General features: G+C 38.8%; 1 protein-coding gene across 2 annotated transcripts; it reads left to right on the top strand.

Moving 5' to 3' along the window:
- The first annotated feature begins 331 nt into the window (after window positions 1-331).
- On the top strand, window positions 332-15,307 carry gjc2 (gap junction protein gamma 2). 2 transcript variants are annotated; one of them, XM_059344082.1, is made up of 2 exons: window positions 332-456; window positions 12,977-15,307. In XM_059344082.1, exon 2 carries the CDS (start codon window positions 13,006-13,008, stop codon window positions 14,260-14,262), a length of 1,257 nt encoding a protein of 418 aa, XP_059200065.1. In that variant the 5' UTR covers window positions 332-456; window positions 12,977-13,005; the 3' UTR covers window positions 14,263-15,307. The 2 variants fall into 2 exon arrangements, with proteins under 2 accessions (XP_059200065.1, XP_059200066.1); XM_059344083.1 differs by lacking the exon at window positions 332-456 and adding an exon at window positions 483-597.
- Window positions 15,308-17,186: the final 1,879 nt, after the last annotated feature.

Here is a 17,186-nt window from a genome sequence, read left to right as displayed (position 1 = left end):
TTAAAGGGGATGATGAAATATGTAGATAACCCAGATATGCAAAGGAGGTTGACTATACCTCACATGTCATGCAGGCACACACAGACACACACTTATGCACAATCACACACAGCTAAATCGGGGAAAGCAAGGTTTGGAGGTCTAGAGCTACGTCACTGTTAATTTCTGGGTGAATGAATGGGGTTGTAGTGGGAGTCATCCTGAATCAAATAAATAAACAGTCATTGGTCATGGCAATGGAGGCGGACAGGCCGGGAAACAATGGGGCCTTTGGCAGGATGCTGGTCTCCTGAGTGTCCTGCCTGTACTTGGTGGTGAGGGGTTTTGAAGGAAAATGACCCATTGTCTCTCACATCCTGCTTTTGAGCCTGAGCAGTGAAACGATGCCTCTGGATGCCCAGGATGACCTACGATAAAGCCTAGCATAATAAGCTCCTGCTTTATCCGCATGGGCAGGTAGGTACAGTCCTCCTTATTCTTTTTCTTCTCACTGTGGTGCTGTGGATTATGCAGCTTTTATGTCATTGTTGGCTTTAAAACCAGAAAGGAAGGCTTCAATTTTCTCACCAGCTTTTGAACTCAACTGGAGAAATACAGGTTTGTGCAACTTTAGGTGTCAGAAAATAAAATTGCTCGTTTCACTTTCTATTCAATCTTTGAGAGACCACAGATGGAACTCAACACCATGCAGAGATGTTTAGATTTCATGCCATTGCTTCTCATTGTGTTGTTCTGTCCACCTCCACCTGACTTTATTGTCCGTTGTTTCGTTAGAAAATGGGGCATTTGAGCAAATGAAGCAATGTGTGGTTTTAGTAAACCACTAAATACTTAGTTACTGTTTTTTGTCTTGTAAATTTGAATGTCACTGTTTCAAAAAGCTAAATCAAACAAAAACATTAATTGGGAGATTCTCAAATTATGGAAAATGAAAAGAGCTATTTTAAGGGATTCGGAAGTGCCTGAAACAATGAGAGCACTGCAAATATATAACAACCCTTCCTGTTATGGTAGCCATGTGAACTGTTGTAGCTTTCCATCGTTTACTCTTGCCTTAAAATATAACTTAAACTTAAAGTCTGTAAAGGATTTAGCTGTGATGTTTGTGTTATTTATGAGGATCTGCCTTTAGTTTATTTTTTCCACCTAATGACTTGGTTATGACTGTAGATACTATCACTGACGTGAGGCAATGACCTATATAGTCATAACCAGGTCATTGCCTTATGCCAGTAACAGTATCTACTGTTTCGACATGTCACTTAAAGAGAATTACGTGGAAACACAACTATATTTCCAGCATCTCTGTAAATGTTCTCCAGGAATCTGTGAATACATGATTGCCATCTAGTGGAGAAAAACATCCACTGACCACAGTAGAGAAAGTGGAAAAAGCAAATAGAGCAATTCAGGCTACTGATTAACCCTCCTGTTATGTCTGTTTCTCAGGAACAGCAAATGTTTTCTTTTCATGGAGTGATGTCAATAAATTAACACGAGATATCTCTTCTGTTCAAACTGACCCACTGACTTACAAACAAGACGGGTCAAAAGGATTTGTAGTGAAAGTTAAGCAGTTTCTTTTTGAACCGGAAATGAACAAAATAAGAAAACAATAAGAGATTGGCAATATGAACACGGTGCGTGTGTATGTGTGTGACTTTGACTGCTGGGTCAAATTGACCTTAACAGTATCTATGTAATATAAACATGGGGCAAATATGTGAAATGAACCATTTTCATTTTATATGTTGATTACACTTATTAAGCAAAGCAGAAGAAGCTTCCTCACAAAAAATACTTTTAACTATTTCTTTTACATTTTTTTAATTTTGAAATGGGTCAATTTGACCTGCAACATACCAGGAGGGTTGATATATGTTATGCTGCATGTGTTATTTTTCTAATACATTTTTACATAAAATAAATCATTAACGCTGAAAGGTAATATGTTGCCTAATCTGTTATTTCTGTTAGCGGCCCTTTCGCTCAGGAGATTGCCTTTTCTTATCACCGGCTTTATAACTGAGCTTCAAATGACACGTGTTCTCTCGTACACTGGTTGTACAGTATGTACACATATATACGGCACATATACTGTTTGGATCTGAGCTTTTGTTGCATAAGGGTACCCCAAAGACAGAGAGGGGATATTGCCGCTACCAGTGTAAACCTGCAGCCTTGCTACCAGGAGTTAACTGAGTCGGAGAAGGGCAACGGCACTAAGGCATCTGGAAGAAATGAGTTGCAGTAAACATATCTCTTGTAGTCCAAATGACCCTCACTAGGTCTGCTGCTCCTCTGGGCTTGCCCCAGATCAGCCCATGACAAGGCCAGTTAAAACAAGATTATGTCAAAGATTAAGGCCTTCTAGGTCTGCAAGCAAAGCACTGTTATTTTGTTTATTTGGATGGGTAGTTGTGTGTTGGATTTTACTGCCCTGATGGAAAACTTCATCGGCAAGTCAGTGTTAAAGTGATTTTAAGAAATGTATACATCATGTGAACTGAATAATATTCTATTCATTCACTCGAGTGTTTGATTGAATGTATAGAGTTTTGTCAAATATATACGACCCTGGTTTTAGAATTTAAATGATAAATAACATTATCAGTAGTCTTGTTTTCAACTCTATTTTTAATGTTAGAGAGCCCTCTGGTGTGGTGTGGTGTTGCTCTGCTTGTGATCTACTTTAATATCAGAAGTGGGTAACACTTTACAATAACCATCATTTATAAACGGTAAACAGATAGTTTATTAATGTTTAATCATCATTTATAAACTGTTTATAGACCATTTAGAATGGTTAATACATAATTTATTAATGTTTAACTAACTTAATCACGTATAAATGGCAAATAGATGCATATTAATTTATAAACATGTCTATTAATGTAAGTTTATAGTTACTTTACCATTACCAAACAATTAAATTATAATTAATTGTTTATAAATAGTTTTAGTTGCACCCATTTTAATATTTTTAACTCCATATTAAGTATGTTAATGATTTTGAAATGATTCATATACCTTTAAAAAATTGGTTGAAAACATTTAACGATTAAATATGTAAAGCACTTTGTAAATGGTTAATAATTGGTTTATAAACCATCTATAAACATTATTTAGTTGGTTATTGTAAAGTGTTACCCAGAAGTGTTGTACCTGAATCTGAATACTTTATTTGGGAAAGCACAAATAATGTGTCATTATGTTTCTTGAAATTATGAAGTATGGGTTGACAAGGTGGAAAATATACTTTATAATAAATAATTTGCCAATTATTAAATCAATGTGATGTTTTATAGGCACAAGGAATTACATTGGCATGAATATTACATTAGAAAATACAAGATTTGCCCAATTAATGTGACTTAACACATATTTCTGATTTTTTTTCTGAATACAGATAAAGTGACAATATAAAATGATAATATTTGAATACATATACAGATATTGACGTCTCTGTACACCTCTAGTCAGCAGGAAATGTGAACATACTTTTTTTCCCCCTCAAACATTATTATCACAACAGTATGTTCATTCAGAAATTGGCTCAATTTCCAACAGAGCTACAATTGTTGACAGCTTGCCAGCAAGATAACCAAACATGATATGGTCCCATCATGTCATGTAGTACACAGTCAGTCATTGCATAGTGGTCACTGGTTTGTGTAATTCCAGTGTTTACAACTTTTCTTTGAAAAATATAGCTGGCACACTGATGAAAACTAAGTACATGTCCTTCCTTATGCATATATACTTCCTACTGCTTATACGAATTCTACAAACACATAAACATAAATGGGACGTCTGCAAATGTTTGATATCAGAATGACTGGAGTATTTCAGGGCAGTAAAATGAACAGAACCTCCTTCTGGGACCAAAGCCTGACCAAAAGTCAATGGTGTTATTTGAAGTTACTTAACTTCTGCGCATCATGTTTTACCTCACTTTTGGTAGCTACACTGCAAAAGAAGAAAAGTTGGGTGAACTCAAAATTTCAAGGCAACAAACTATACGATAAAATTTTAAGTTGGACAATTAAACTAAATATTTTAAGTTTTGTTTTTGAGTTTGCTCAACACTGAATTTTTTCTGGCACGATTGTAACGCCGCTATGAAATGTCAGCTAATGTTGTGACCACAATTTTGAGTTAGCATTGATACGCTAATGGCTACTCCTGTAGCTGTAACAAGCAGCCCCGCTAGCATCAGTTAGCCGCTAGCTTTCGCTAATGACCGAATTTCACAACAAAGAAATAAGAGTTAGCAGAACTATTGTCCCTTGTTGTGAACCCCAACTTAAAGATATAAGTAACAACAACTCACAAACTTGTTTTTGAGCAGACAACTGGCTTCCTTTGTTGTGCTAACTTAAATTATTGCCCTAAATGTCAATAATTTATATTTCCAAGTTTTACCAAATTAAATCACTGTTTTAGGCCAAAAAATACAAGTTGGCTTTTGCAGTGTATGTCCAGGTATTTTCCTTTTTCAACTACTTTGAGCAAGTAGTTTTGTTAATCAAAACCTTACCAAAGTGTGACTGTTTTACATCGTGACAACATGTTTAAAATAGAAACTGTCTGGGCGTCCCGGTGGAACACCTAGTCGAGCACGTACCATAGAGGCCTTGTCCCCGGGTTCGAATCCAACTCGGAGCCTTCCCCTCTGTCTCCCCTTTCACTCTGACTCTATTATAAAAGCTTTAAAATGGCCAAAAAAATCTTAAAAAAAAAAAAAAAGCAACTGTCATGTTTAAGAACATGGTCCTCTCGTGCCACTAGTAGAGTCGTATTTGAGGGTAGGAACAAATGTTATATGTGATCATATGGTTTGGACATCTTGTTTACTAAAAGACCATTAAGTATACAGTATATTTAGATCACTTTAATTAAAAATACATTCAGTCCAGTCCAGATGTATAGAATGGAATGAATTGGAATTAATTTTTTATTTTATATAATGGAATACCTGACGGTTGCTCTTATTGTGTTTATACACGGTCGCTCATAAAGTTGAAATAAAATATTTTTTACCTCTTTCCATGAAATGATTGTGACAATGTGATTTATTCTTGACAGATAAAGCATATATCTTCTCAAAACTTAATTATTCAATATATTCCAAACATATCACAATTTAAAATAAAACTACAATAAATAGAGGATTGTGTCTGAAAACAGAATTATTCCAACTTTACGGGTGGCCGTGCACGTTCAACAATAATAATCGAATAACTTGCCTTTGTTTGTTTAATTGTACAGTAGTGGCGAGGCTAATTTTGAGTACAAGTTGCTTTGCTCATGTGGGAGACGCAGAGCCCCGACTGAGGGAAGTTGTTGGCATCCACCTCAAGGCTTTTCATCTCAGTCGCTTCAGTGGAGTCCAGCCTTAGTAAAACTGGCACGGGATGCACTCACCCCGGGGGTAGGATAGGCTCGGCTGAGAAACTGGGAGAAAAATGAACAAATGAGATGGGACTGCCACCACTCTCAGGCTGCCTATGGGATAGCCCCTCACAGCCTGGTAAGAGCAGTTTAATGATAGTAGTAGGAGAGATGGGAGAGAGGAGGAGTCCAAGCACCAAGTTGCATGTTTTTGCTCTGGTGTCTTGTGTCACTCTTTTCTCTAAGGGGGGGGACATCCAAGTCACATGGTAGAGCTTGATCTGTTACATAAACACAGACCTCCACAGCCCCCAGTCTGCTCGCATCAACTTTGTTCAGTAAATACATGCGGATAAAACTCTTGTGATGACATTGGCGGCGGCCAAGGAGAGTTGTCGAGATGTTCACTCCTCCATGTTGCATCACTTCAACACTCGGCTATGCTGCAAACCCTCACAGCACCCAGTGACCTCTTAAAGGTGAAACTGTCTGGGAATAACAAAATCATTCTCTTAAAGATGTGTCCGTGATTAAAAGATGCCGTACATTTATGAAATGCTTCACACAGCAATTGCAACACAAACATTTAGCTGATTATTTTAAATCGATTTTATCTTTAAAAGTACATTTTTCTTAGCTGTCACTGTGGATTTTTTTAAAAAGTCATTTGAATCCCTCAGATGCTACCATCACTGAAAAAATAATGTGCTGTGTTTTACATTTAACACTAAATATAACCGCAACCAATGAATATTAAACATTCTCATTTGGCTGTCACATGATGCCAGTCCTTGTGACAAGAGCAATGTCAAACAATGTCTTACAGGGGAATACTGTAATATTTTCCTGGCTCTGGGCAGTTCAATCAATATTTATCAACATGAACTACAGTTTCCCAAAGCTAGGATTGCCTGAATCGTCCGAGGACACAGGGACAACACATTCAAAACCAGACAGTCATTGGTTTGACTGGATGCATTTGTGTATCTTTTGTTAAAGTAGCTGTGGGGATTTAAATGTTTTAATGCCGTTTAAAGACCAAATCAATGTTTTGCAATTCCTTTATTGCCAGTATTTGTCATCATCACATAAATGCCTCATTGAACAGTTAAATAAGATGATATAAGATACGATAGTCCTTTATTGATCCCCCATGGGGGAAATTCAGGTGTTGCAGCAGCACAAGTACAGAGTAAAACAGATAAGGTCATAAAAATAGAATAATAATAAAATGGAATAGAAAAAAGATTTTAAAAAATAGTATAAAATAAAAATACATACAAACAACCAAACTACAACATGTGCAAACATGTTAATAAATAACTGCACAATGTTGGTAATTTATCAGTGGAAAGCAATTAAAATAATAGACACAAATGTACTACTACTTCAATTTATTATAAATTAGGAAATGTGTAATCAAGTCAAGTAGTTAATCTGTTGTTTTGTATACTGTGAGGTTCTGAGAAGAACCAAAAATGAAAATAAAATAAAAGATAATTTTAGGCTTTGTTAGCCTTTTAGAAGGGTAAGTTGGATAATCATTATTGAAAAATGAAAGTATCTTTTTTAGTTTTATCACAAAATATAGCTTCAACCATATGAACATTAAACAAAACGAGTCTGTGAATAAAAACATCTTTTTTAAAATATACCTATATGACCTGTATGTTAATATCAGATATAACATAGTGGCACCTCATTGAGTGCTAATTGTAAATTGCAAGAAATGTAAGTTCTACCAACTGTTGAGGAACATAAACTCTGATTGACATTCAGCTGAATGTTCACTTCTCAGCCCACTCCACTGGACCATCTGCGTCTTTTGGATGACGGGAAGATTTTGGATGGAGAGGAATGCGCTGCAACTCCAAAACACGTGCTTATCCGTCCCTTAGGGATAGCACATGTCAAAACCCCAAATGGTCTAGTCATTCCAGCAGCATCCCCTGTCTGCTTTTCTTCAGTGTAGCACCAGGGGTGCTTGCTACGCCACATCTCCTCAGTCAGACAGAGAGGGGAGCCCTGAAGGCGAGGCCCGGGGCGGACGGGTCCTGTGGGCCCAGATGGCTGGCTCTCAGAGCTTTCTTTCCACCACAAACTGCTCAAACAGAATGAGATCTAAATGCACATACTTCTCATGTGCTCGCTGCAGTTGTCTTTGCTCTGTAACTGCAGACAGCTTAATGTCCTCACAATATATTAAGTTTTTTCCCTTAAATTTTTCATCATCATTTAAAGGAACCGAGTTGAAAGTGTGATCTGATTGATGACGGCCTTACTGATGTTTTGAACGTTATTCTTGGCTTTATAGCTGTATACAGGTCATAATTAAGGGTTATTGAGGGCCTTGTGAAAGTACCATTATAATAATATGGTCAACGTGACAATGACCAGACACATTTCATTAATGCAAGCCAGACACTAACCCGTTTATCTGTCCTCTATTAAAAGTAGTTGACTTGAGATCTCTTCCCAAACGTGACAGCCAGGTCTGGCACGTACAATAAAGAGATGGAGAAATTCCTTTCCGATTTTAATCCTGCATTTATCACCTCCTCATCTGTACTCTGTCATGTTGTTTCACACTTTAAAAAATGTAATGAGGTGTGAGTGTGAGAGACGCTTCTGTCCACATACAGCCACTCTTGCCATCTCATGCCTCAAGTAACAATGTGTGCTACTGCACTAAAGGCCGAGGCGAGAGCTTGAAAGTATAAACATGAAGTCGGAAAAGACGTGTAGCAGGAGTGCAGAGAGCGAACTGTCCACTGCTCTGTTATCTGGCCATCTGCCTGGACGGACGGTCTAAATATTATGACATTTGATATGACTGAGCGTACCTGCTGGTTACATGCTAGCGGATCTGCACTGAGGCAAGGTGGCTTATGTCACGGTGACACTTCTGTCCTCAAACTCCCGGTCTTTGTCCCCCCAAAGTTGTTTTCTCGCAACTGTCACCCACTGTAAACTGTTATGTAATTGACAGATAATATGTAGGATGCTAGTCTGCATTTACTGTGGTTGATGTATGTCTTTGTGTGTGTGTGTCTGTGTGTGTGTGCGTGTGTGCAAGAGAGAAGCACAAAGAGAGAGGAAGAGGATGCTTTAAATTTCCTTTTTGCATTTTTATAAATGTGTGTGAAGTGTGCTACGACTCTATACATCACCTTTTTAGTCAGAGTAAGCTACTGCTGTTGCTGCATAAATGGTTAGAGGGCATGTAGAGATTAACCTGCAAGAAGCTGAGATGCTGTGGATAGATGGAGATGTAGAGGGAGAGAGAGAGAGAGAGAGAGAGAGCAAGAGTGAGACAAAGTAAGAGAAACAGAAAGAGAGAGGGAGAGAGAGAGAGACCTTCATCATCTGTGTTACAAATGTTGCACATGAGCGTTGGGGGGAGGCTGACTGTGTTGCGATTAACACGCTCCCTCAGCTGGGTGTTCATTTCAATCTGCAGTACGATATCCTCAAGTCTGAACCCTTGGATGAGGGTCACTTGCCAGAGGAGGATTTTTTTCTGCCTCTCTGTTTTTTATACTTCCTTCTTGGGCAGAAGGCTGGTGTAATAGAAACCAGACACACGCCAGAATGTGAGGCATTCACAGCAGCGAGACTTCACTTCTTTACAGAGTGGGAAAACGGAATAAATAGAAAGTCTAGTCTGATAAGTTCCTCTCTTGTTTGTTTTGGGGGTTTTTTAAAACATTTTTTTGCCATTCTGGAAGCTATCAATAAAACTGAAAAGGCCAGGACGTTAGGATGGAAGTGGTATTCCATGGATCAGACTGTGCATGGGATAACTAGAGAGGGCAAAGGAGACCTTCAGGATGGGAAATGCATGTGCAAGTTTTTCAGGTAGGTTGTTTTAGTTATTGACTTTCCCCTTAAGAAACGGTATGGTAGTTTCTGTTTAATAAGCCTAGTCATATCATTGTAAATGCACATTGTGTTAGAGGGAAATTGTGCCGTGTTTGTGATCTCCTGAGTCTGAATTCACCCTGTTGAAAGAACATTTCAAGCCATTGCAGTAGACTTTCAAATATGAATTTATATCTGCTATAAGATCAAAGCATTTGAACCAATGTTACAAAAAGCCATTCACACGACACAATACAATATGATGCATGGTTAATAATGTAAAATACATCTGCATTTATAATGAAAATACCTGCTCCTTCAATTGAAAAATGTGTCATAAACACATGGTATGAGCTTAACTGTCTAATTAATGAAACCTTATAATGCCTTAATTTAAAAAAATGGCTCTATTTTGTGGAATTTAAACATCTTAAGTGGATGAATTAAATACAGTTTTATATTTTCTTTAACTAGAATGCATCTGTAGCAAGTACTATCATATAAAATAAGCTGTTTTTTAAGAAATCCTACAAGTAGCTCAAGCATGTTATTCCCTATTTCAAAAATATAATAAATTAAATATGTCTACAACTTTGGGTAAGTTGCTTTTAATTGATATCTCAACAGATGCTACTAGATACTAAGAAAACGTTCATGAGTGTTTACATTGCTGCTTTATCTTCAGTTAAGTTCTTCAGACATTGTATATTATTATTGTATATTTTGTATATTGTTAAATGTCTTTTCTTAGATTGTTTTTTTATCTTATCTTAAAAATTGTGTGAAATTTTGCGGCTGTAACAAAGAAATTTCCCTGCTGTGGGATTAATAAAGTCAAAATCTAATCTAAATCTAAATCATTATTTGTTAAACAGGCAAGCCCCACTACTGATTAGAAATCTTTTTTCTTAGGCAACCTTAAAACCCAGAAAATTAAAGACAGAACGGCAGCAAATAATAAACATAACAAGCTATAAAGGAGCAGGCGGGTATCACAAGATCACTTCGATGTAGGGAATGATGATGATGCTATGATGCACCACAGATTTGCTCAAACTGTTAAATCCTCAGTGTAGCTGCCCTCCTGTCATGCCATCCCGGGGCAGACATGAGTGGCCCACCATAGGTGCCATCTGTCTCCATGTCGCTGTACCCCTCCCCAGCGTCAGCAGTGCTGGATCTGGAGGGGAGGCCTCGTGGCAGAGCAACAAGCCTCTCCTGTTCACTCAGATGGCAGGGGAGATGGCACATCCCACGCCAGGGAACACAGTGCCGCAGTCATGAGATCAACATGAACTCTGCAGCTCTGCCTCATGAATGAAGGGACAGAGGTCTCCTCAGCGCAGCTTCACTCACCTCACAGAGTCACAGTTTGACACTGTGAGGTTTCATGTCATCTGTTATTCTGCGTGTGTCCCGCCGAGTTCAGTATGTTTCTGAAGTGGCTCTCTGAGTGGAGCGCTCTTCTTCTATTCAGAGCTCTGTCAGATTAATTTTGTGGTTTCAGCCTGTCGCCCTCTTGTAGCAGTCAACGGGTTCTTTGGTCAAAGCTTGAATCAAAATGGTTGTTGTTGCTGCTGGGTTTGTACACAGCTGACGAAGTGTTTTAATCTTCCCTTTGCTGTTATTGTCATTTTGATATCATTAATTATTCTAATCTGTTAGAAGAGGACTGGAGAACTACTGTGTGATGTGTGTTTAGACTGGTTGACTGAATGACATCACCCTACTTACTGACATGGATCAACACAAGCCATTGTTTTGTGTTTAGCTCTGCAGTCAAAATGAATGTCTCCTCTACATCAAGAGGTCTTACTGTGCAAATCCACATTTCCTATTTATACTATAGGCCAACACTGTACTATCACTGACATGATAAGTAGATTGATTAATGATTAAGTGATTTACAGACGGAATAAGTCAGCAACTTGAGCAAAAATGCCAAGAATTATCCTGTTCTATCTTCTCACATGATTATTTTCTGTTTTTATCCGTCCTGATAGTAAATTTAATATCTTTGGATTTTTGGAGCAAATAAAATAAGACATTCTAGGATGTCACTAGGGAATTTTATAACTGAAACTAATCTGCAGATTAATTGATAATGAAGATTGTTTGTTGCAACTCTAGTCTGGATTGGATTTGGTAAGACACAAACAGTGCAGGCATTTAATATTAGGAATACCAGATCATTCCAACCCAAAAAAGGCCATATGGGTCGTCTAGCCAAGCAGCTTAGGTAGCAATGTCTTTTCCTAAACCTATCCAAGTTTGTTTGCCTATATATCTAAGTATTTTTGGTGCATCTCATAACCAAGCACTTCCTTTTCATACCGTGAAAACGGTTAGTTTAAAAATGCAAAAAAGAGACCATTTGACAATGTTAAATAGAATGTTCATATTTGAACAGTTAATTTGCAATAACAGATAAAAGCTATGATGATGACATGGATAAATCAACACCAGCTTCAAATGTATTTATTTGAAGGTGACAATAGAAAAAACATCCATCCAATCATTCTCCTTAACCGCTTATCTAAACCCCGGGGGGACTGGAGCCGATCCCAGCTGACATTGGGCGAGAGGCAGGGTACACCCTGGACAGGTTGCCAGACTACTGCAGGGATGAAACATAGAGACATAGAAACATGATTAATGAAGATAAAATTAAAAAAAAACGAGAGATCAGAGCATCCCAACACCAGTTCAACCTATAATTTCTTGTTTGCACAAAAGAAGACTGAGGAAAAATAAATAAAACATTAATCTGTTCTGTCATTTAAATATGAAGAAATGCTGGGAATACAGTGTAACTGGGGATTTCCACCGGGCGCGGAACGGGCGCGGAACGGGCCCGGCATTGCTGCGCCGCGGTTTTGCTACGTCCTCTGCCCGGCTTCAATTTCCACCGGGCGCATAACGGCAGCGTAGCGAGCCAGCCTTATACATGCAAGATAACGAGAACATGCGATAATCCTGAACGTACGGGAGACTGCGAGATCCTGTGATAAACTGTGTGTATAAAGTAAACAACAACAACAAACAGCTTACTTTACTTCTCAGACGTGGAAGATCTGTTGATCTGACCATCTATCCTTATAAAAAGAATGTGTTTTGTCATAAATGATTGTATGCTGTTCCACTTCAACAATCAGACTCTCGTCGTCCATGTCGCCAACCCTATGAGACCCTTTGATTGATTGATTGATTGCTGATCTGTTGCCCCCGGTCAAGACGTAATGTTGATGTGAAATAGTTTAAGGCTACATGAACTGCGGATTGTGTTTTATTTTGAAAGGGGGCGGAAGTGTATTACGTTGATTCTGTGTTGGATTTCCTATCTGGTGCAATCTGCTCTGTTGAGCTTGACACGGTTTAGCAATGGCTCGCGTCAAAAATAGAAGTGCTACGGATTGATCGCGCTGCAGAGCGCAGAGCCACGGCTGGGACGCTGCTTAGATGTTACGCGGCGCTCCCAGTGGAACTGGTCTCATTGATTAGAGTGGTAGCGATCAGCAATGGTGACTGTGAAGCAGCAGTTCCGTGCCCGGTGGAAATCAGGCTTAAGAAGTACAACTATATTCACTGCGATTCCTAGTGCGATATGAAAGTTCACTAAAACATTGAATACATCTGAAACTAATAGCTTTCTCAAGCTCAAACCAGATTTTTAACAGGTCCCCACTTGGATTGTAATGAATTCTTTATTCTCTCTTTACAGATTCTAGTTGAAAAGCTTGTTATAGCAACATGAGCTGGAGCTTTCTCACTCGTCTCCTGGAAGAGATCCACAACCACTCCACCTTTGTGGGGAAAGTGTGGCTGACTGTGCTCATCATCTTCCGCATCGTGCTCACAGCGGTCGGAGGCGAGTCCATCTACTCGGACGAGCAGACCAAGTTCACCTGCAACACCAAGCAGCCAGGTTGTGACAACGTGTGCTACGATGCCTTCGCCCCTCTATCACACGTCCGCTTCTGGGTCTTCCAGATCATCATGATCTCCACTCCATCTATCATGTACATGGGTTACGCCATCCACAAGATAGCCCGCACTAACGAGGTGGATCGCAGGAAGCACCAAAGGCTCCGCAAAAAGCCTCCTCCTCACTCTAGGTGGAGAGAAAGCCACCATCTGGAGGACGTCTTAGAGGAGGACGAGGATGACGATGCTGAGCCCATGATCTATGAGGATACACTAGAGGTGCAGGAGGCCAAGCCAGAAGCAGTGAGCAGCACTAGTAAGAGCCCACCAAAACATGACGGCCGTCGAAAAATTATGCAAGAAGGCCTGATGAGGATCTATGTTCTCCAGCTCATGTCACGAGCTATATTTGAAATCGCTTTCCTTGCAGGACAGTATCTCCTCTATGGTTTTCGAGTTAGTCCTTCATATGTGTGCAACAGGGTCCCTTGTCCACACAGAGTGGACTGTTTCATCTCCAGGCCCACAGAGAAAACAATCTTCCTCCTCATCATGTATGTGGTAAGCTGTCTCTGTCTGGTGCTAAATGTGTGTGAGATGCTTCACTTGGGAATTGGCACTTTTCGGGACACCCTCCGCATGAAGAGGCACCAGGGCCGACGGACGTCCTACGGCTACCCGTTTTCTCGAAACATCCCAGCCTCTCCTCCGGGGTACAACCTTGTGATGAAGACGGACAAACCTGGCAGGATCCCCAACAGCCTCATCACCCACGAGCAGAACATGGCCAATGTTGCCCAGGAGCAGCAGTGCACCAGCCCAGATGAGAACATCCCTTCTGATTTGGCAAGCCTACATCGGCACCTACGGGTTGCACAGGAACAGCTTGATATGGCCTTTCAAACATATCAAACCAAAAACAACCAGCAAACCTCCAGAACCAGTAGTCCTGTATCTGGGGGCACTATGGCGGAGCAAAATAGGGTCAATACAGTCCAGGAGAAACAAGGAGCAAGACCGAAATCAGCCACAGAAAAGGCTGCAACTATTGTAAAAAATGGAAAGACCTCTGTCTGGATCTAGAAATAAATCTAATTTAGTAAATAAAGAAAAACTTTAAAAACTCCAGGACTGCACTGTGACACAGCTGGAGGATGCGTGTGTGAGAGAGAGATGCAACTTCGGACAATAACAATTTCAATCACTTTAGAACAGTCAACACAGTTTTTGGGAAATTAAAAGGAAACAAACACGAAGATATTATCAAATCCAGTATCACAAATCGTCATTGTTACTGTAGTGTGTCAGTTTGTGCTTGCAATAGCTTCTGGATATGGTTAACATGTGCTTACTTAGCTAAACATCTCTAATTCCAGCCAAAATGTCAAAGTATAAACAGACTGCTTCAAGCAATTTATCTGATCTACCCTTGACTGCCGCTGAACTGGATTAATCTGAAAAAATCTAACTTTGGAAGTGTGTGATTGTACCCTCAATTCATTTTGGAAAACACAGTGAAAAATGCTGTGGAAAAGAACAATGAGTCATTTCTGAAAAATGATGATTATTGTTGGAAAGATGCATGTTTAATATTTGGGAAAGTATTTTTGGATGTAGTGTGGATGAGTGTTGCTGGAAGCAGATTAAATGTGAAATATTTTGATAAAGATAATGAAACAGGGCTGTGTCACTGTAGGCTCTCCTGGTAAACATCTGCTCAGTGTGATGATCTTCAGCCATTGCGTGCAAAGCCTTTATCTATTCTATATTTTCCAAAGCCTTGCAGTGTCACGTTTGAAAGGGAAAGAGGTAAGTGATAGAAAATCTGATTATTTCCTAAAATAAATACTGATTTTCTGCAATCTAAAGCAGATGATGCATGCTTCACAACCAGGAACATAGGCTACAGTAGAAACCCCATCCCTAGCTATTCAGTTAGCTCTACATTTATCTTATGTTTAGGCATGTTAGGTCAGTTTTCTGTCATTGAAGCAGTATACTTCTAAAACTGGTTTCTGAGTTATATTTAACCCTGCCTTCACCGTTGTCATATTTCAAGTGCCTCAGACTTTTAAAGACTGTTCTCGTATTTTATTCATGAAGAAATAAACTTATTTGAAACCTCTGAGATCTGCCTCTCTGCTTTATCACACTGTTTTTGAAAGTAAAACATTTTTATTGAAGTCTAACTCAAAGTTAGAAGCTTGCAATAAAGTTTTATTGTTACAACAAGTATGTTGTTATTGTAGGCAAAGTGCCAAAGGGCAGGCAGTGGGTTGCTGACAACACTCAGCAACCCACTCCAAATTTATCTAGATAGCTCACCTGGAAATCGGGCGAATCTGCAAAGCTCATTTTTATTTTCTCTGACAGGTGAGTGAGGTCACTCTCCCATTCAGACTGATTTCCATCCATAACGGCCTTCACTGAGCTACCTATTTCTCGCCTCAAAAGTTTTCAGAAACACATTTTAGTGACTGTTTACCTGTAATTTGAGAATCTTTTGAACCGGCCACCATGTTTTTCCTGCTTCAAAACGCACCAAGCAATACCTCAACTGTGTCACTCAGCGCTACATCACAGACTTTTATTGCTCCAATTTATTCACGTTTCTTTTTTCTGATTGGTTGTGGGTCTAAGCAGAGGCATTTTGGTCTACACCCATTTCTAAATTTAAAAAAAATTAAAAAGACTTACGCAGATTTGCAACTTAGTCTGGCAATGCCAGGCTAACAAAAAGCAGTACAGGTAAGATAAAAAATATGATTTTTAAAATTTTGTCGTGAACCTGCCATTCAATGTACTCTAAGAAGCATTTTAAAATGTATGGGGCAGTAAATTGTCATGAGAAGAATCATGCATCTAATATAGTAAAGCATTGGTGCAGGAGTGGGCGTATAATTTTTTACAACGTATAAAATCCCACAGCATTTTATTATCTTAAACATGGAACAAATACCATAAAAAGGGGGAAAAACCCAGCTTTTTTAAATAATCCGCTGCGAGAAAATGAAAAACATATTACAACATACATTTTTATTAAAACAAGGCTCAGTGTGTATGTGTTAAAAGCCTGACTTATGGAAACAAACACCCCTTCTTCTATCTAAGTAGCACCAGGTGTTTACTGCCATTGGTGTAGCTCATTGTATACAACAGCTAACCCTGTGGGACCATATCTACTGTAAGTTTCCATGGTCCTGAGTTCCCTTATACAGTGTTCTGCTAATACACATTAACCCTCCTATTTTGTTCTGGTCAGTTAGATATTGCACAAATAGCATTAATTAACATGACACAGATACATACAGAGCTGGAGAACATCTTTTTCAGGTTTCCATTATGTGATAAATACAGCTGGGACACATGACCCTGTGAAGAAACCAACCCCATCAGCAATCCACCAAACTCCATCTTAATAATTAACTAAATAATTATCACTGTATTCCAAGAGTTAAAGGAAAACCATTCATATAGCCTTATATATATTAAAACAATATGAATTTCCTCATTGTGTGTGTAGTTTTCACTTTACAGGCTGCTAATCGAAACATCATCAAAGAGAGAACAAAGGTTGTTTGTCTAAGCATCATGTCAGGTTACAATAAGCTTGTTTTGTTTTTTTGTTGGGTATTTTTTTTCTACCAAGCATCTTTAACTTTGTTGATTTGTTACACTTTCACATCACTTAATATAGTTTTATCATCTATTTTCCATCACTTTTGTTAGAAACTGTCTTGTACATTTTAAACCTTTTTTAACTTGTAATGAGTTACACATTTTTGTGTGGTAACTACATATGCTTGTGTGGTCACTTTTTCCCATCTGTTAAGGAGTTTTACTGAGCAGTGAATGTTTATAGAGCCTCGGTGGGAGCCGTGTTAAATTGCATATGCTGCCTGCTGTGCATTTTGTCTTTATAGTAAACTGAAACTTAACAGTTATGCTTTTCATATTCAAAACCAGTTTAATTCCAATTCTGACTCTAATACAACAGAGATTACTGA

The sequence above is a fragment of the Centropristis striata genome, chromosome 11 (assembly GCF_030273125.1).
Source record: "Centropristis striata isolate RG_2023a ecotype Rhode Island chromosome 11, C.striata_1.0, whole genome shotgun sequence".
NCBI classification, from domain to species: domain Eukaryota; kingdom Metazoa; phylum Chordata; class Actinopteri; order Perciformes; family Serranidae; genus Centropristis; species Centropristis striata.
The sequence above is the reverse complement of the archived record's forward strand: the minus strand, read 5'-3'. Positions and strand labels throughout refer to the sequence as shown.